Source organism: Crinia signifera, chromosome 5, assembly GCF_055691185.1.
Source record: "Crinia signifera chromosome 5, ASM5569118v1, whole genome shotgun sequence".
Taxonomy (NCBI): domain Eukaryota; kingdom Metazoa; phylum Chordata; class Amphibia; order Anura; family Myobatrachidae; genus Crinia; species Crinia signifera.
Genome location: NC_139221.1, coordinates 283,267,295 through 283,287,839, shown reverse-complemented (window position 1 = coordinate 283,287,839; position 20,545 = coordinate 283,267,295). Strand labels below are relative to the sequence as shown.

The 20,545-nt window shown below is 43.9% G+C and overlaps 1 protein-coding gene across 5 annotated transcripts in view; it reads left to right on the top strand.

The window, feature by feature from the left end:
* Positions 1–20,545, top strand: part of LOC146081137 (ATP-binding cassette sub-family B member 5-like) — an 89,602-nt gene that overhangs the window by 40,229 nt on the left and 28,828 nt on the right. For all 5 annotated transcript variants that reach the window (XM_083189129.1, XM_083189131.1, XM_083189130.1 and 2 more), the window contains 8 exons: positions 1,214–1,405; positions 2,027–2,198; positions 6,367–6,491; positions 6,574–6,748; positions 9,555–9,668; positions 12,609–12,719; positions 14,688–14,813; positions 15,816–16,019. In XM_083189129.1, the coding sequence (XP_083045255.1) occupies positions 1,214–1,405; positions 2,027–2,198; positions 6,367–6,491; positions 6,574–6,748; positions 9,555–9,668; positions 12,609–12,719; positions 14,688–14,813; positions 15,816–16,019 (1,219 nt within the window). The remainder of the gene's footprint in view (positions 1–1,213; positions 1,406–2,026; positions 2,199–6,366; positions 6,492–6,573; positions 6,749–9,554; positions 9,669–12,608; positions 12,720–14,687; positions 14,814–15,815; positions 16,020–20,545) is intronic.

The window sequence follows — 20,545 nt, the reverse complement described above, 5'->3', positions numbered from 1 at the left end:
AAACTGGCAATTAGAAGTTCATTGGTAGGCACTTATCTCTCTACTTTATCTTTATCCAAGGCTTCATCCATTCCCAAAGTCAGAATGTTGACACCAGAATGTTGACATGTGTATAAAATATCGTAAATGTAAACATGGTCATAATATAGGCATTGTGTATGTTGACCGTCAATGCTGTTTATATCTACAGTATATTTTAATACGTTAGTATTAACCACTATTTGAGTCTTATGCAAAGGATTTTTAAAGCGCTGGTTTTTGAGGGGTCAAAAAGGGAGAAGAATATGCAGTACAGACTATTGGAAAAATAGTGGAGTCAAAATAAAGGTAAAAATTTAATTAAAAGTAAAAATAATAAAATTGAAATGAAATAAAATAAAAGGAGTAAATTAAAATAAATAATCAAGTAGGCAAAAAAAATGATTAAGCACTTATACAGTGTATTTGTGAAAGCTGCAAATACACTGTAAAAGAGCTTAAACATTTTTTTTGCCTAATTGTTTATTTATTTAAATTTACTCATTTTATTTAATTTTATTTAAATTTTATTATTTTTCTTTTTATATTAATTTTTATTATTTTTATTTATTTCTTACCTTTAATTTTGACTCTACTATTTTTCAAACAGTCTGTACTGTATTTCCTTCTCCCTTTTTCCCTTATCACCCCTCAAAAACCAGCGCTCTAAAAATCCTTTGCATAAATCTTATAAACAATTAGAAGCCGCTCTCCCCCTTTCTATGATAATTCATTAGCGCAAGTGAACTTAACCCTCATCTTCACTATATGAGTCTACTTTGTCCCACTTATTATTGTTTGCAAAGGCAAAGATGTTGGAGCAGAAAGGATGAATGAAAGGCTTGAGTCCGTTTTGCAACTGAAGAATAACACGTTTAATGTCTATAATCCCATATAAACTACTAGAGGATATTGTAAAAGATATCGCTCAGTAAGGACCTTCTGAGGGATATCTTTAAAAATATTGTCTAGCGTGTCGTTAACAACCACTCCCGTCTACTGTTCGGATCGATTTTTGCAATATAGCCATATTCAGTTGGTCCTGGTGAGGTCATTGAATTATATTGTTTTCCAATATCATTTGGTGTGTTCATTCAATTAGGCCACCCACGACCAAGGCCAATATCGTTACTGATATCGGCCACCTCCATGATCGTCTCGTGTGTATGGGGCTCATGGTCTTTTCTCTCCACAGATTTTCCTTGTACTATGTGGGCATCGGAGCAGCCGTCTTAATTTGTGGCTATGCACAAGTTTCATTTTGGGTACTAGCTGCAGCCAGACAGACTCGAAGAATGAGGAGAACATTCTTTCACTCAGTATTATCTAAAGATATTAGCTGGTTTGATGTCACAAAATCTGGAGAACTCAACAGTCGCCTCACGGAGTAAGATAACTTTCCTTTTACCCTTTGGGTTCCAAGTGAATTTGTCAAAATAGGTGTGAAAATTGCCACGCAAACAATTTTATTCATTGTAACGACCTGTAATGTTTACCTTTTTATATAGGAAATACCTTTTTTTTTTTTTTACACAACTTTTTTTTTATTTGCATTTATATAACAAATGCGAGCAATGCTGGCATATTTAGCAGATATTTTGCACATCTCTCACTCAAAGGGTGATATTTAATGCAGGGTCACGTCTGTGGGGCTGGTCCGACAGCCGTGACCCTGTCCCATTCTCGGCCGGCTCGACACAGATTTGGCAGGAGGGATTCAATGTCCCACCTGCCGAGTGCCGAGAAGGGGGCGTGGTCATGAGAAGCGACTGGAAATTGTCGAGCTTTGGCCGCGAGCTTGTCAAGCTCCCGGCCGTTCTCGTCAGAATGTGCCTGACTGCACAAGCATCCCTGTTCAATGCTGTCAGGGAAGACAGCATTGAATAGGGCCCCACTGCTATTTCCCCCGTCGGGAATAGCGGTGGACGATTGAATATCCCCCAAAGAGTTAAAGTTGTTAGATCTTTGTTTTACCTTTTTTTAAAGTAAGTTTATGTTCCTTTCCTAGAGACATCAATAAAATTAACGATGGAATCGGAGACAAAGTTGGTCATCTTTTGCAAAATTTTGCGACATTTATAGCAGGACTGGTTATTGGCTTGGCAAAGGGGTGGCAGTTGGCTCTAGTGTACATGACTACAAGTCCGCTAATGGCCATATCATCAGCATTTTGTTCTAAGGTAACCATAATGTTTCACAGTTGATATTAATGCAATGCAATGCTTTTTAATTAACTAAACGCATTAAAATATGCACAATCCTTTATAATAAATACTATAATAATAATAGTCAACAACAAAGCAAATCTATCTCTAACAATAAACTAGTAAAATTTTTTTCATGTTTATAAGGTGTGCTGCTTTGTTTTAGAATAACTTTACTATTTCATAATTTTCACAGGTGAATTTTATATTCCTTTTAGGGGATTGATAAGGTCAGTGAGTAGATGGCCCAGGTGCAAGAATATAAATTGCCCCCCCCCCCCCCCCCTCATCCACTTCAACACAAGTTCACAATATGCCACACAGCAGTATGCCACACCGCATTTTCGGCGAGCCTCGCTGTTCTGGGGAATCCTCGCCGCCCTCTGACAGCGAGGATTTCCCCAGAACGTAGAATAGGAATAGGGCAAGTGGCCGGTCAGGGAGCTGGACGGCGAGGATGACTATTCGTTGCTAAAAAAAGGCCATCCTCGCCATACAAAACCCCCTCGCTGGCTGCTCATCCCCTCATTGAATACCGCCCAGTGTCTCCTGGTGCTTAGGGGGTGCAGAATGGAGATTTTTTTAATGACCTGTAGAATTTCTATTCATATCGTATACTGTTCTGTATTTTTGTATTCGTATTTGGTAGGACACCATGACAGATGACACACATGGTCTGATTCTTATTCACTTGGAACGGGGTGAATTTTTAGCCCCGCTCTGATGTTTTGGGGTCTGCACATGTGCAAGTGAGTATTTGCGCATGTGCAGGCCCCAACAACGAACGGCTTCCTGTTTACCTCACCAGGCTGTTCGTTAAGGGAAGAGAGGGCTGGTGCGAATGGATGTGGCGGCGGAAGTGGACCATGGGAACACCTTATGGGTTTTATGGGCGTCCCTATGAAAACGCTGGGCATTCTCATGGGTATGCGAGCTGGACTATGCCATGCAGGGGTGGGTGGCTGACGTCACAGGACACAAGTCGCCCACCCCATCTTCATCAAGTCAGTTTTCACTCATTTCTATTTGCAAAGGCAGGAGAAATCATTCGGTGGTCAGCAACAATTGAATGTTTTGTCCTGCTAGTGGAGGCATGTGAGGGGATGTGTTCTAGTTACACATCCCCTTGCATGTTACCAAGGGGAATCGGTGCCAGCAAGGGGCTGGGGGGCATGCAGTTGGACGGGCAGTGGGCGGTATCTCGTGCGCAAGCTGCAAAGCTGTGAAGTTCGCAGCTTAGCCATCCTGAATCAGGCCCACAGTGCGCCCAGGAACTGAATCACTCTGGGTTTATTGTGGTGGGGAGAACAAGAGGCCTACCCAGCACAATGTGACATAGATCTACTACTATGGGGCAGTCTTAATGGGATTTATTAAACCTGAGAGAAGGAGATCTTTATGGAATAGTCAAAATGATGTTCTTGTAAATAAAATGTTGTTTACTGAACAATCTAATTCTATGTATAGAGTCCTGTCATTCTTTGGGCTTGAAACACATTCTGTCTGGAACATTGTTTCCAACATTGAAGGGGTATATTTATTATTGGTCAGATTCCGAATATTCATCTGCCCATATTTAATGCGGCCGGCGAGTGGGTTAAACAACGGGGATCAGGGAAAACAATCGATCCTCGCTGTTTAACCCCCGCGCCGGCCGCTTACCCTATTCTACATTCCGAGGGAATCCTCGCTGTCCCAGGACGGCAAACAGCGAGGCTCGCAGCTAATGCAGGGAGCCCGCTGCATTTGGCCGCAAATCTCGCTGTTTTAGCGGCCGCATACGCCAATTCCCCCTCGGTGTATGCAGGGTAAAAACTGACCCTCAAAGCTGTGACAGAGCAGACAGCGCTGAATACACCTACAAGTGTACTGCATCATATAAAATTTGTTGCTATAGGCAACGCCTCCACTGTTTTATAAGCTTTACTAAATCAGCAGCTTTAAATGATGCTCATCTCTTTAGAAATAGACTTTCCCTGGTGTAAATATGAGGCTCCAACTCCCTGATAATACCTGCGCTCAATGCACTCAGTGATACTTAGCTGCTGTCCCTTTCAAAAAAGCAACCCGCCTTAATTGAACCTAAAGTGCATAGGAAACAACGCCAGGACAAAGTGCATCAGGCCAATGTGACTGTTGCTATAGTGCCTGTCAGTGCCTGTATTGTAATAGCATCAAATCAAAAGACAGCTCATTTCCAATTTGCATCTTCTATACTATGTACCAACACCCTAATTATCAGGCAATAACTAGAACACAATGCAAACTGGTACGTTACAGTGTAAACTTCCTCCTGTGACATTACGTGGGCGTGCACAGACTGTACTGTGCTTATAATATTGAGTCAGAGGCTGTGGGAACTGGGACAGACGCACATACCAGTCTCGGTGTTAATAGGATTACTCTGGTTTTGTAAAACCAATATCTTGCCTGATATATTGTTTAACCTACAGTATTATGTTACACAAACGGTTTTCCTAACTATACAGTCATTTCATACATGCCGACATTTAAAACTCACCTCTGGGAGAAACCAAGAAAGGAGAACTTTGGGGGAGGGGATGGATGTCAGCATCACTAGGCCCTGCCCCCATAATGGTACATCTTGCAAAACGATCGCCGGTCCTCTAACATGGGACGGGGCTAAATTAATCACATAATTTTATCCCTGCCCACTTCATTTTTTGCCCCCAAATTTCCTGCATTATCTGACTATGCTGCCCTTGGAATTGAGGGAGACCTACTGATTCTTCCAGAGACTACCTGAAAAATCCAGTTAGATAATCGGTGGTTGGGATGATGGCAGTCGGAATGCCAGCACCGGAATACTGACCCTGGTCACAAAGCAAGCTCCAAGATCCTGACATGGTTCACAATGCCGGCGCAGGAATACCAACTACTGGCATCCTGATTGTACTATAAATATGCTGCTCGAAGATGAGGGTTTAGTTGCAGTGTAGAGGGTTAGCTTTAGTCACCATCAGACTATTTCATCAATTATTCATTACTTTTCCTTATATTTTCTTGAATTTTATATTCTGTTGCTGCTAGAGATCGGTCTTTGCCACTTGCCTTGACCTTAGTACATATTTTGGACAAGATTTTATAACATCCTTATTTTGTATCACTTTTACCAATTGAATTTTACCTGATGTACCTGACCTCTCTCACGTTTCATTGGTTGCTGTGGGTCAATCGGTGCAAGACCTGGGGGTGACTTTCTACTAGTGAACACACAGTAAGTTCTGCTAAGGCAAAGATTACCTCTAGCCTAGCTATAACAGCCGACCTACTGGTGTCTGGGGATCATTCCAGTTGAAATATCAGGTACTTGTGTATTTTGGCGGCGCCCATTGCATCGTATACCATAACGCATGCGATGGTATGCGATGCGACGCGATGTCGTTGGTTAGTGTACGATGGCATACAATTTTGAAATTGTATGCCATTGTACATGGCATACAATGCCATACGATGCGATGCGATTAAACATTGTATAAGCACCCTAATGGGTGCTTATACTATGTTAAGCACCCTAATGGGTGCATACAATGTTAAATGCACCCCCACGCCCCCCCCACTATTAACGTGAACCCGAAGCGTGGCGAGCGCAGCGAGCCCGCGAGGGGCGGCGGTACGCCTCCTACAACCTTTTCATACCCCCAATATCCACGTCGGCGTGGAGTTGAGAATAAATTAGTGTGGCGAGCCACCGAGCCCGAAGCGTGGCGAGCGCACGCGGATACCTGTGAAGCCCGCGAAGGGACGCGTTTACCTGTGAAGGTATCCGCGTCCCCTCGCTGCGCTCGCCACACTAATCTTTTCTCAACTCCACGCCGACGTGGATAGTGGGGGTATGAAAAGGTCGTAGGACGCGTACCGCCGCCCCTCGCGGGCTCGCTGCGCTCGCCACGCTTCGGGTTCACATTTATAGTGGGGGAGTGGCGTGGGAGTGCATTTAACATTGTTAATCGTATAGGGGGTCTAAATCGCGTCGCATCGCATGCCATGGGGTACATGGCATGCGATACGATACGTTCATCGTACAATGTACATCGGGGGGCGCCGCTATAATACACAAGTACCAAATATCAAATAATAAGTTCCTTTCAATTGTTCTTATGGTGTTCTACTCCGGATCTAGATGATGGTGTCTCTGACAAGCAAGGAGCTCTCGGCTTATGCAAAAGCTGGAGCTGTGGCTGAAGAAGTTCTCTCCTCAATACGAACAGTGGTGGCATTCGGAGGACAAGAGAAGGAAATAAAAAGGTATCTCTCTATTTCTGTGATCCAAAGCAGATGATACTGTACATTATACATTATTTATGGTTAATTTTCAACCTTGTTATAGATATACAAATAACTTGGGAGAGGCCAAAAAACTTGGCATCAAGAAAGCCATTGCGTCTCAGCTTGCCCTCGGCTTTGTGTACCTAATTGCTTACGGCTCTTATGGGCTAGGATTTTGGTATGGAACAATCCTGATTTTGGGAGACCAAGGATATACTATCGGAGATGCCCTAGTGGTAAGTATAGACTATGTAAACGCTTATTCTGGATAATTTGTCTTTACTGATTTCCATTGGTTAAAATGGCTTATGCCCAGAGAATGATGAGAAGGAACTACAGATGTGCTCTCGTGTATTTCTCCTTCTGATGTTTGCGCGGCTTTGTGTGATCCAAAACATATATTGATAAGGTGTCACAACTTATAATAAGATGTCACAAGCTACAGCAGTAGTCTATACAGGACTAGCTTATGGCACCTTTTCACCAGTTATGGGGCCAGATGCACTAAGCTTCAAAAGTGATAAAATGGAGAGTGATAAACAGCCAGCCAATCAGCTCCTACCTGCCATGTGTTTGAAAAATGTCAGGCAGGAGCTGAATGGTTGGTTGTTTATCACTCTCCATTTTATCACTTTTGAAACTTAGTGCATCTGGCCCATGATGTCTTATGGCGACATGATTTTTCTCTCACTAGCATGTCAGTCAAAGACGCTCTGTGTAAGCTATGGGCCTTGTTAGGAGATGTACGTCAACCCGATGTTTACATATATCTCCAATGTCTTTAGTTCTGTGCATGCTCAGGAGCCGCACTGCGGATGTGCAGATAATGCCCTGTGACGTGGTTCTCAGTGCCCAACAAGTGGCAGCATGATTGACATGCAACTGCCATTTGGGGTGGCAACAAGGAAGTGTCCCAGAAAATGGAGAAGCATTGATCCCGTTTTGTGGGCATGACAAGGCCATAGGCTGTGTCGTGCTCTGTAACCTCACTGAGATTTAACCGGTCATCCTAAGTAACATGAGGGTTTCACAGACGTCCATGGTGATCCATTGTCTTCAGACAGCAGCGAATCACAGAAGCTGGAAGGAGGTGCCTTTTTTACACAAGCTGTCCCCCAAGTCCTGTCACATTTGCATAATTTTGCACAGTTGCACAGTTGCTGTGTACAAAGACACAGCAGCTGTTACAAAAGTATCCATCTCAATCAGGTCCTATTGTACAGTATGTTGGGTCAAAGGGATAGCTAAACGTGGACACTGCTGTAAGTACATATATTCGCACCTACAGGGGCGGATCCAGGATAAAATGACAGGGGGGGCACCATGATAAAAAAGGGTTTGGGTGGGGGAGGGGCGGTGTTAGTGGTGCCAGTGTACATGCTAAGAGAGCGGCAGGAGAGGGTGGGAATGGAATTAAAAATAGGCCCTGGCATTTAAAGTACGCAGGCCCACCATGGCGACAAAAGTGAAGGATGTAAGGAAAAGGGTGTGTGGCCACTCAACAGGGGGCGTGTCAAAACCATATACAACTTCTACACATTATGCAACAAAATACTAGACCCCATTATACTTGCCCCTTACACATGATGCCAAATGGAATGAGCCAAAATTCAAATAATGCCACATGGATTGTGTCAAAATTCACATAATGCCACATGGATTGAGCCAAATTTAAAATAATAACACACGGGTTGAGCCAAAATTCACATAATGCCAAATGGATTGTGTCAAAATTCACATAATGCCACACGGATTGAGCCAAATGCATAAAATGCCATACGGATTGAGCCAAAATTCACATAATGCCACATGGATTGAGCCAAAATCCACATAATGCCACACGGATTGGGAAAAAATTCACATAATGCAACACGGATTGAGCCAAAATTCCCATAATGCCACATGGATTGAGCCAAAATTCACATAATGCCACACGGATTGAGACAAAATTCACATAATGCCACATGGATTGAGCCAGAATTCACATAATGCCACACAGATTAAGCCAAAATTCACAATACACTTCATAAACAGGGACATTGTCCACCAAAGGCTCGCATTAAACATTTACACCATAATGTCCATTACACGTTAAGTTACACGCCATTATGTCCATTATGTGTTACAAACACCATAATGCCTATTAAAAATTATGCTACATAAGTGCTTTTTCTCTACATGCTCATTGCCAAGGGTTCCATGCTCATTGCCAGAGGTTCCATGCTCGTTGCCATATGGGATTACATGCTCATTGCCAAGGGGGAATACATGCTCGTGGTAAATGGGGGACAGCAGAAGTGATAGCCACTGACAGTGGCAGAGCCTGGCTGTATTCAAAGCACTGCAGGTCCCGGCTATTTGAAATAATACCCTTTTCACACCAGAAAATGCATTTTCTGGTGTGAGGGGGAGAGAAAACCACCCCTCCCCCCTTTAACCAGTTATCTCATTTAACCGCCTTTATCTTCGGAACCAACTGACCCATTTACATGAGACAAGTATTATATTGAAGAACGTTTGAGTGGGCTTTGAATGATTTTGGTCCAGTGAAACTGGAACGTTTGGTTCCAGAGTAATCTGCCCTCAAAGAACATGAACAGCCATGAAATTACATTTCAAAAATAAAAAAATCGGTTTACACGCAATATCTCTGAAACCGATTGACCGATTTGGACCAGCCTGGTATCATATGGTATCAGCGATTTGGAATTGAATGAAATCAACCACAAGCTTCTGTGATGCCAGGGCGGGAACTGGCAGCCTTCGGAACCGGGTGGGGTCGGAATTGATGGGTCCCATATTATCCTATGGGGAAAAAACGTTACAGGTTTGCCAGGCGATATCTCTGGTTCCCAGGGGGCTAGAGACACGGGGCTGGACTCGTTAGAAAGCCCTGGTCCTCAGCTACAAAATAAATGACAGGGGGGGCACGTGCCCAGGTGCCCCCCCTGAATCCGCCACTGCGCACCTACAAGGAAGCCTTGTTTGTCCTTTATGAAGTGCTGACTTGCTATTGCTGATGGGTCTTGTGTTCTCTGTCAGGTCTTCTTCAGTGTGGTGATGAGCAGCTATTGCATCGGTCAGGCATTTTCTCATCTTGAAGCCTTTTCTATTGCAAGAGGGGCAGCCTATGGGATATTTCGTGTCATTGATCAGGTAAGTCAGGACAGCCCATGAAATGTAAACTAAAATAACTGGACAGTATGCCGCGTGGTCATGAACGTAGGCACGGTCCGTGTGCAGTAGTTTAAGTGATCTGTATACAAAACGCTCAAACCAAACCTACACAAGTGTATCTGTCATCCCTGGGTGTCAGCCACTCTCAGCTGCAGTGAGTCAGTCAGGTAGCTGAAGGAACACCGGAGGCTCGGATTTCCTGTTTACACAAATGAGCCCTGTCTGAGCACAGCATTTACTTATCTGTTTGCAGATGTTCTCCAGTGCGTGACAAGTACAAATCTGTATATGGCAGTTATTTATCAGCATCAGCAACTCAGTTATAACCAATAGCTAAGCAGCCAGAGGGCAAGTCCACGGACAAGTGAGCTAGGTGTATGTACCTAATACCCATAAGGGAACAATTTTAGTTACATTCTGTGAACATAGTGAACTTTTTATTCCTGCACTTTGTATCTTAGGGCCTGATTCTTTTTGGCTAGGAACGGGGCCGATTTGGCCCCGTTCCGATGGTGAGGGGTCTGCGCATGTGCACGAGCAGTTTTTCTCATGTGCAGACCCCCGTGCGAACACCTTCGGTAAATATCACACTCACTGAGGCGTTCGCACGGGTAGGGATTCGGGGGGAAGGGGGGTCATTCAGATGGGCAACGGGCAGCGTTAAGCTGCTCACTAAGCAGTGAACAAACGCTGTTTAGTGAGCAGTACAGAATTATCCCCTTAGTTCAGTTTCCTAATAATAATTCCACACAGAATGTGACCGTGCAAATACGGGTAGGACATCATACGTTATAGCCTGTATCTCTAGCGGAGGTCTAGCAATCAGGCTTCGCAGATTCAACAGAACATTTGTGAATGCTACGACTGCAGACACTCGGGGGTCAGGTACTGTATAATTGGTTATATCCCACTAAATCTGAATTTTCTGCTTCGAGTGGAATTATTTCTCAATATATTACTGAAGCCAATATATTATTTGTTTGTCACCAAATAGAGCTAATCTCTGCGCACACAACCTGATATTAAGAATAAAAAAGGTGAAACGGCTCTTTTGGAATAATAAAAAAATATATACTGTATTTACAATTGAAATAGTTCTCACAGTATTATAATTGATATTGGCCAATACACTACCACAATTAAAAAAACATATACACCATACAGTAAAAAGCTATTCCTATGAAATCTTCCTAGCTGGATTGGGGGGGGGGGGGGGGTGTGTGATGTCAGCTGCCCGCCCCCCACACCGTGTCATGGCCTCATTAACATGAGAACAACCAGCGTTCTCATGGGAACGCCCATGATACTCTGGGCATTCCCATATGCTGATGGGGCCACCCCTCTCTGCAGCCCCCCACCCGCTTTCCTGGGTGTTCACCGTGGCTGCATGTGCCCTGCGCATGCACATGCACAGAAATGCGCACATCGCCACCATCGGTCCCCGTGTGAATGCAGGGCGGTTGCAAAGCAACCATAAATAAGGCTCTGTGTCTTTTAGTGTCATTTACTGTATATTAATATACTCATTTGTGCCCACATGCCTAAGTAATTACAAACTACTGTATCTGTGAGCAGTTCTTCTTGCAACTTGAAATGTGGTGCTGCAGCCATGGACTGGTCCAGAGTAAGATGCTCCAGAAAAACTTGTTTGTATAGTACTCAAGTAAATAATAAAAGCAATCGCATATTAAGAGTAGCCCCCTGGCTGTTTAGCATCGCTGCGAAGCTAGTCGTCGGATGGCCAAGTTTCTGGTCGAAGCCATTGCAACTTTTCCAAAAGCGATTTTTGTCAATGACTTACTAAGTTAGGCTCTATATGTATAAGGTGTACTGGAAACAACAATTATTCATGGGTGTAGATTTGAGTCCTGTTGCCAATAAATGTGTGGTATGCAAATATTCCAAAATCCCCAATAATCCAAATACCAAAACATTTTACTACGGATAAGGGATACTCGAGCTGCAGTAAATAATCAGAATCTTACAAAAATTGAGTTTACAATTTTTATTTGAATAATAATTTTTATTAACTCAAAGAGCAAGAAAATACAATATACTAATACAATGACATTACCAGGCATGCATATATTGGTACATAAGAGTGGCAAATCAATCCTACAAATAGCATATCAGAAGTCAGAAGCGTATAACAAGACCATGTATAAATGAGTGCACTTAAACAGTGCTAGATACAATAAATAAACATAAATGGATGGGCTGGAGCAGCAATAAATAAACATAAATGGATGGGCTGGAGCAGCTGATAGGTTTGGGTGCAGGGGCAGATTGGCAATAAGTCACTGGGCAGTTACCTGGTAGGCCCGCGCACCTATATTGCTGCCTGTGGCCAGGAGAGGGTAGTGGGTGGCATGCTGGTGTGGGTGTATTCTGTGGTAGAAGTTGTAAGGCTGGAAATTTGGGGGGGGGGGGGGGGGGGGGCTTTTTGGACATTTTTCCAGGGCCACTTTAAATTCCCAATCTGTCCATGGTACCAGGGAAGGGCAGTGTGTTTGAATTAGCATAAAGTTGCAGACTGCAGGTAAAGACACAAGAATGGCTGCAACTGTGTCCAACTCATAATCACACTCTATGAGGAGAGATCCTGCCCCTTCAACAGGCCCCGCCACCTCAACATACTCTGCCTCCATGAAAGCTGCTTCCACAGATGTTCCTGGTTGGTTTTGCATCCCACTCCGCCCCTGGCTGTGTGGCTGCTGTGGGGTGGGCTGGTATGGGGCTGTGCACTGTGACCTCATTGAGGGTGAGTCGAGCACTATTGCTTATTGGCGCTGCCCAACCAGAAAACAATCATGCACATGCACAGCTTAGTCCTGCACATTTATCAGAGGCTCGGTTTGTGTTGATGTCCAGGTTGCCCTAACAACAGACTGACCATATCTCTCTTTGTAATGATTTTAGACATCTGTCATTGACAGCTTTTCTGTAGAGGGATACAGACTAGATATTGTAAAGGGAAACGTGGAGTTTAAAGATGTCCACTTTTGTTATCCTTCTCGTCCGAATGTCCAGGTAAGGATACTAAAGCACTTTTTCCATTCATTTTCCTAATTGTACTGTATGACTATGGGACTGTACATATTTGTTCAGGCTGCAAAACTAATTAAACTAAAAACTGTTCCTGTAATAATTATTGCATTATACATTTTTACTTTTAAACATGCTGGAGCAATGCTTTCTAATGCTGTTCTGTCACTGTGAGTACTGACTTCACATTGATTATTACCCTCCCATTAGTGATTTAGTGGGGTCTCTATGTTGCTGTTACCTGTTCCATCTGCTATTTCCAGGAGGAGTGACGCTCTTTCATTGTTTGTAGGTAGTTCATACCTGTCCTGACTACATTGTATCACTATAATACTAGGCCTGAAGTGACCGGACCCTTTGGACAATCCATTCCCCACAAGTTTCATGCCTCTTGTTCATGGAATGCTATCTAATGCCAGGGCGCCATTCATTGTGGCTGATAACAGATAATGTCAAGGCTCTAGAGGAGGTCATGATAATACCCAGCTACAGCAGAATAATGTTATAAACTAGCCGACAAGACATAGGACACACTGAGACTGATAAACCACCAAGGACATAGCAGAAATCTGAGAGATACAATGTTATGCCTCACTAAAGGCAAGCACATACTCTACAGCAGTGGTTCCCAAACTGTGAGCCTAGGCTCCCTGGGGTGCCTCGGAGCACTTGCAGGGGTGCCTCAGGTTGGTGGTCCAGAACCAATTCAAATTATTTATGGCCAATGTAACAGCCAAAATCAATGCTTGGTGCTTCCAATTATAAAATATGTGGGGCAACAGAAGTGAATCGTGTTCCTCACCACATAACTGGACCTAAGGATGACATTTAAGCACAACTTATTTATATTCTTGGTAACAAACTTTGGCCTAGGGGTGCCCTGAAAAATATTCTGATACTCTAGGGTGCCGTGATTCAAAAAAGTTTGGGAACCCCTGCTCTATAGCATGGGTCTTCAAACTGTGGACCTCCAGATGTTGTGAAACTACAAATCCTAGCATGCCTTGCCACAGTTTTAACACTCCCTTATAGCAAAACTGTGGCAAGGCATGCTGGGATTTATAGTTTCACAACATCTGGAGTACCACAGTTTGAAGGCCCATGCTCTACAGTATCATTGCTGCATCACAATGTGTGTCACTGTGTTATGGATGATATTGACGTTGTATTATTATGTTTAAGTTTGCCTTTTGAGTACGTCAATGAGGTCAAGTGTCCTGGAAAAGCTATGTGAGCCTGAGTTGAGCAGGAGCCCATGAATTAATAAATGAATAAAGGAAAAGAGTCAAATACTTGACATTTTCAGTTTGGATTTGTAGGAGAAGTGATGGTTTTTACAACCCGACTCTTCCTAAATAAATCCCCGGTACTTGTCTAGTTTCAGGGTGCCCGATATATCGGATAAGATATCGGCCGATACATCAGATGCGATATTGGCCGAAATAGCGATGCGATCCGAAGCGATTTTTGACCTGTTTATAACGCCACTATCCACTACGCATGGAGTTGATTTTATATAGTGTGGCGAGCACAGTAATCCGCGTCCCCTCGCGGGGCCTGCTACGCTCGCCACGCTTCGGGCTCAGTGGCTCACTGCGTTCGCCACACTATATAAAATCAACTTCATGCGCAGTGGATAGTGGGGTTATGAACAGGTCAAAAATCACTTCGGATCGCATCTGATATATCGCCCAATATCGCATCTGATATATCGGGCGCCGTGAAACTACACAAGTACCAAACCCCCATATCTTATCCTCTTAGCTACAATTTGCTAAGCAGCTTATTTTATACTTACCACATTTAAGATGTTTAAAACATTATTTCCTGTTGGCTTATGGTTATGTAAAGCAAATTAATTTCTTTTTCATTTTAAATAAGAGAACGTTTCTATATCACAGTATCTATGTATGTACATTATTATTATTTATTATTATTTTTTTTTTTTTAAAGGTGTTAAAAGGATTTAATTTAAAAGTTAAATCTGGTCAGACGGTGGCACTGGTTGGACAAAGCGGATGCGGTAAAAGCACCACAGTGCAGCTCCTGCAGAGACTGTACGATCCACAGGAGGGCGCGGTAAATATGTTTTATGCATTATGTTATAATGAATTCTATATTACCTTGTATTGACAATCCGTAAAAAGGTGATGTGGGTGTGAGAATCTGAAAGTGAGAGATTTTGGAGGTTATTCGGGGTGACTTGAATTTCGAGTGGACCAGACGCCGCCCGCACACCCCCTCCCTCGCACGCCGGCGGCCATCAAATGATTTCTCCAGTGCTTGCATATCTGAGACACCTCTGTGGTGTTTCTGATCTGCGGGCGTCCTGTGCAGGAAGCAGATGGGCAGCTGACATCCGCAGATGTCAGCTGCCCGTCCCCCACACCCGCATCATCAGGGAATTAACATGAGAGCGGCCACCGTTTTCATGGGAATTCCCATGAAACGCTGGATGTTCCCATGGGCGAACGGCCTGCCACCCCACGCCCCGCCGCCTGCACTGTTGTGTGCGAGCGCCCGTAAAATAATCTATTCGCCGTGGCCACTCGCATACAGCGGCAGCACATGCATATAACTAATTATGCGCAGCCGCAAAAATCACTCCACTGCGGGTACATGCAGGGGAGCGTGTCAATCACAGTAGGGTCCTTTGGGAGAGTTTTCCCTTTTTATTTTTAAAAGACAGGTTGATTTTTCAATGTAATTGATTGACGCTTAAAAAAAAAAAAAAAAAAAAAACAATCTCTCACTTTCACATTCTCACACTCTATTATATTTTATTATTATTATTCTTTAATGGGAAGGGTACAGAAAAAAAATAAAATCGTTGGGGCATGTATTGTGGGCCAGAGCGACTAAGAATTGGGGGTACTGTGCTCTGGACCTTAGGGCCCTTCTGATGAGGTCACCTGGTCATGGTAGGTGGTCATACATTTTTGGTCAAAAATAATGCTAAGTTCAGTACCTCAATTTGACTTCATGTTAAATTGCAGAATGTATTATAATTGTCCTGATTGCCAGTTGTCTTTGTGTTTAGAGTGTGCACCTGCGTTTTCTAATTCAGCTATGTGTTCCCAGATAATGGTGGATGGACATGATATACGATCTCTGAATGTCAGACATTACAGAGAGCTGATTGGTGTGGTCAGTCAGGAACCCGTCCTATTTGGAACTACCATTAAGAACAACATCAAATATGGACGAGAAAATGTGACCGATGAAGAAATTGAGATAGCGGCGAGAGAAGCCAATGCCTATGACTTCATTATGGCACTGCCTGAGGTGAGCATCTAGAATTAGGGGAACAAAACAAAGGACAAATCTTTAGCATCCTTAATCTATCCCTCCTATCAGGAACGCAAGATATGTGACACGGTAATATTCACATGTGCCATATAAAGCTTCAGCCTTGTAAAACATACCATGTTTAACAAAACTGGATCACAAAATAAGTATTTGTGGCCCCTGTCCATCCCAAAACTAAACAAGTAAATCTACCACAGTATCTTATAATGTGTAGATACAGAGCTGGATTTAGAGGGCGGGGCACACTGTGCCCTGGCCCCTCCTCTGTCCATGGGCTATTTCCCTGGCTACCGCACACTGACATCACCAGCTCTCCCTCTTATGCAGCATCAGAAAGAAGAACCAGGCAAATGCAAGCAGTATAGTGTGCAGTGCAGGCAGAGACAGCAGGTTATCAGGATTAATGAGCTGACAATGGAGCTTCCCAACCAGAGGAGGGATAGGAATGGGTAGAGGGCTGTACGTGACCAAGGGTTCGAGCTTCTCCCCAAACACAGCAGTACAGATTGATGTGTCTGGGTCCTGTGCAATCTTCTGTCTTATGGGGAGAGAGACGCTCAGAGGGTCTTCCAGTGTATAAGTAGTACAGAGGCTGCTGATATTCTTGCATTTCACAGGATACTGTAGATCAGCGGTTCTCAACTCTTTAATGCTCCTCTTGACTAGGCCTTTCATTTATGAGTATACCTCTCCTTTCAATATAAATATATACACAGTAATTACAAGTGGAGTGGAAGTGAGGGTTATGTGTGTCCTTATATTTAGGAGTAGCGGAGGAGTAGTGTGCGGGCAGGAATCGGTTACCTCTGTGTCTTGCCGCTGGCTGTGCACTGTCTTTGAAGTTCCCGCTAACTCCTGTAGGATTAATGCCGCTGCTTCCTCCAGCCGTATTAGCAGGGGGCAGATGGATTGCAGTAGGTGATGCGGATGACTCTGCAGATGAAGCCAGAAGTGACAAGACTTGGTTAGTCTCCACGGCAATAGGAGACTTCTTCTGCCATTTGGAGACTTCTTCTTCTGCCATTAGCAATATTATTTTCAAGTACACCCAACTGGTCTGCAGTATACCGCCAGGGGTACAAGTAACCCAGGTTGGGAACTGCTGCTGTAGATGATAGATAATTTTCTATAAAAGTATTTTTTATTTTCTTTAAGTTTTGTCTCTTAGGGGGTTATTCTAGTTCACTCTTTCTGACAAAACCCTTCTTAGATGGACAAAACCATGTGCACTGCAGGTGGGGCAGATGTAACATGTGCAGAGAGAATTAGATCTGGGTGAGTTATTTTGTTTCTGTGCAGGGTAAATACTGGCTGCTTTATTTTTACACTGCAATATAGATCTCACTTTGAAGTAAAACCCTACCCAAATCGAATTCTCTCTGCACATGTTACATCTGCCCCACCTGCAGTGCACATGGTTTTGTCCATCTAAGAAGGACTTTGTCAGAAAGAGTGAACTAGAATAAGGCCCTTAATTATGTGGAGCTATAAACAGTATCTAGCTCGTATGTATGGCACTGCAAACCACTTGTGGTGCCTTATAAATAATATCTTATAGAATAATTGTCATTATTAGAACATTAAATCTAATATACACGTTTTATTTAGATGTATTATACAGTACACAATCTCATATATTGTACACCCCTCAATTCCGAAGCACACTGTGGCACTTGCATAATTGTATTCTATAGTGGGGGCGGAAAGGATGAGCAGACAAGCTGTGGAGGGGGCCCTCTGTTTTAAGTGCCTACTTTCCCAAAGCATAATTCAGCGTTGCCTAGATAGATATAGAAAAACTAGGTGATTCATCGCGCCCTACGGACGCTCTTCACCGTCATACGACACCGTCATAAGGAGCTATGCCCCATTAAAGTTATAAATATATTTTAGTGTCGATTATGGTAGGAAGGGCTTGCTAGATCTGTTGGACTATGTGTTTGGGAGGGGGCGGAGTTAAATGGGTGGGCTGTGGGTGGGGGGGGTGCGTGTGTAGTAGTATTGTATTTGTGTGTGGCGGTGGCGTGGTTGGGTGAGGGAGTGAAAAGAGTGTATGTACTTTGATTTTGGGGAGGGGGTGATGTTGTTGGCGGGATGGGGTGTGTTGGGTTGGATATTTTGGTGTGGTGGTGTAGGATACTGTAAGTTGAAAGGGTATACAGTGCAAGCGTTGGTGGTATAGTGGTGCAAAGATAGTGTGTGTGCGTGGTTTTAGTTTGGGGTGGGGGGGTGTTGCCAGGAAGGGGTGTGTTGGGTTGGCGATTTTGGTGGGGTGGTGCATGATAGCTTGGATAGGTATACAGTGCAGGCATTGGTGGTATAGTGGTGCAAAGATAGTGTGTGGTATTAGTTTGGGGTGGGGGGATGGTGGTGGCAGGAAGGGGTGTGTTGTGTTGGAGATTTTAGTGGGGTGGTGCAGGATATGTTGCATAGGTATACAGTGCAGGCGTTGGTGGTATAGTGGTATGAATTTGAAAATGGTACCTGGTAGCCATTGGTGGTACAGTGATAGGTGTCTGTGGTCCAGGCGTCCAGGTGATCCTGGGGGGTGCGGAGGCAGCAGGTCAGCAGGCAGTGGCAGGTGTGAGAGTACCGGGAGTTCTGGCAGGTGCGGAGGTAGCAGGCGGCATCCAGTTGCGGGTGTGAGGGTCCATGATCGCAGGGACCGCAGAGGGATGCCACTAGCGTGTTATATGTGGGTGGTGGTGTTTAATGTAGTGTGCAGGTGTAGTTGAGAGCGTAAATATGTGTAGAGCTGGTGAGTGTGCAACTGGGCAGGCCACATCTGTGTATCATATGTGGGCTATGTGTATAACGCTGGGCGGGGGCGGAGTTCACTGTCTGACTCTGCCCAGCGTTATACACACACTCACACAACGATTGACAGATCTGGCTAAATATATAAGAGATAGAATTTGACGGCAGATAAGAACCACTTGGCCATAGGCGTGCTCAGCACATTTTATTAGGGGGTGCACCGTCAAAGGGGTGTGCGTAGCTCCACCTATTGGCATGTCTAACACCGCCAATCAGGCGTGTCTTCCGTTATCTTTTGGCAATCGCTACAATATAAAACATCTCTCAGACACACCATAATCTCCTGCCTATTTCAGTTATAATCCTCTAATTACTCTGTGTAACAGTACATGCAGATACAGTCATAAACATATATGGATAACACAGGTATGTAGTGATATGACAATGGTCTAGTACAAATAACAATGCAAACAGACATTATTGTTTGATGTGTGCTTCTTTAAATGGAATCCAGTTCTAACAAGTAAAAGTCTTTGGTTAAAGGTATTGCTGGTAGTGCTAGCGGCTGGTGGGTGTTCATAAGGGTGGGCACAGCATTAGGGGGTCCCTGTGCACCCCTAACAGTCAATGTGCGCACACCCATGCACTTGGCCCATCTAGTCTGCCCCTTCTTTAAACATGTTACCTCAAACTTTATTTTATCCTTATTTTTTCGTAAGGGTATCAAAATGTCTATCCCAAGTATGTTTAAATACTGTATTTGCCTCTACCGCCTTTATTGGGAGGCTATTCCACCTATATACTACCCTTTCTGTGAAGTAATATTTTCCTCAAATTTCCCCTGAATCTTCCTTCCTCTAGTTTCAGTGCATGTCCTCGTGTTCTGTTGCTCCTCTTCCTGTGAAGAATGTCTCCCACCTGTACCTTGTTAAAACCCTTGTATACATATTAAAATCTTTTTGTCTTTCGTGGTACGTTTTGTGATGTAGGCCATGCACCGTTTAAGTTGCCCTTCTTTGTACAGTCACTAGTGTATTTATATCCTTCTGGCGATATGGCCTCCAGAACTGAACACAGTACTGTAGATGAGGTCGTACCAATGACCTATACAGTGGCATTATTACTTCTTTCATTCTACTGTTGATACCTCTCCCTATGCAACCATGATATGTTTAAGGAAACACAATATTATGGCATATATTCAATGCCGTGGGCGAGCGGTGACTGCGAGCAGGACTTTTTGCTCGCAGTCACCGCTCACCCTGTCAGTATTCAACTGACCCCCCTCATTCGCAAATTCCCCCTCGCTCCGTTTTTTGAGCGAGGGGGAATTTGCGAATGTGCCTCCAAAAACTGCGAGAATCGAGGCTAATTACAGCGAGTTTGCTGCACTAGCCGCGGCTCTCGCAGTTTAGGGGAATCCTTGCCGTTCTGTGACTGCGAGGATTCCCCCGGAACGTTGCATAGTGCGAGCGGCCGGCGCGGGGGTTAAACTGCGAGGATCACTGGTTTTCTGTGATCCTCGCAGTTTAACCCCCTCGCCGGCCGCTCGCACCGGCATTGAATACTTGCCAATGTATTCACAGGAATGTTTTAAAAGGCAGAAGTAAAACGCACTTGCTCACTATTTTACTCATTTCCCCAGTGCCTGTGGGAATGAGCCCAAAACAAGTTTATCGGATAGATGGATATTTTTTATATGGTAGTGAACTGTATAATGTGAAGTTAATATTTTGAGTTCTTTA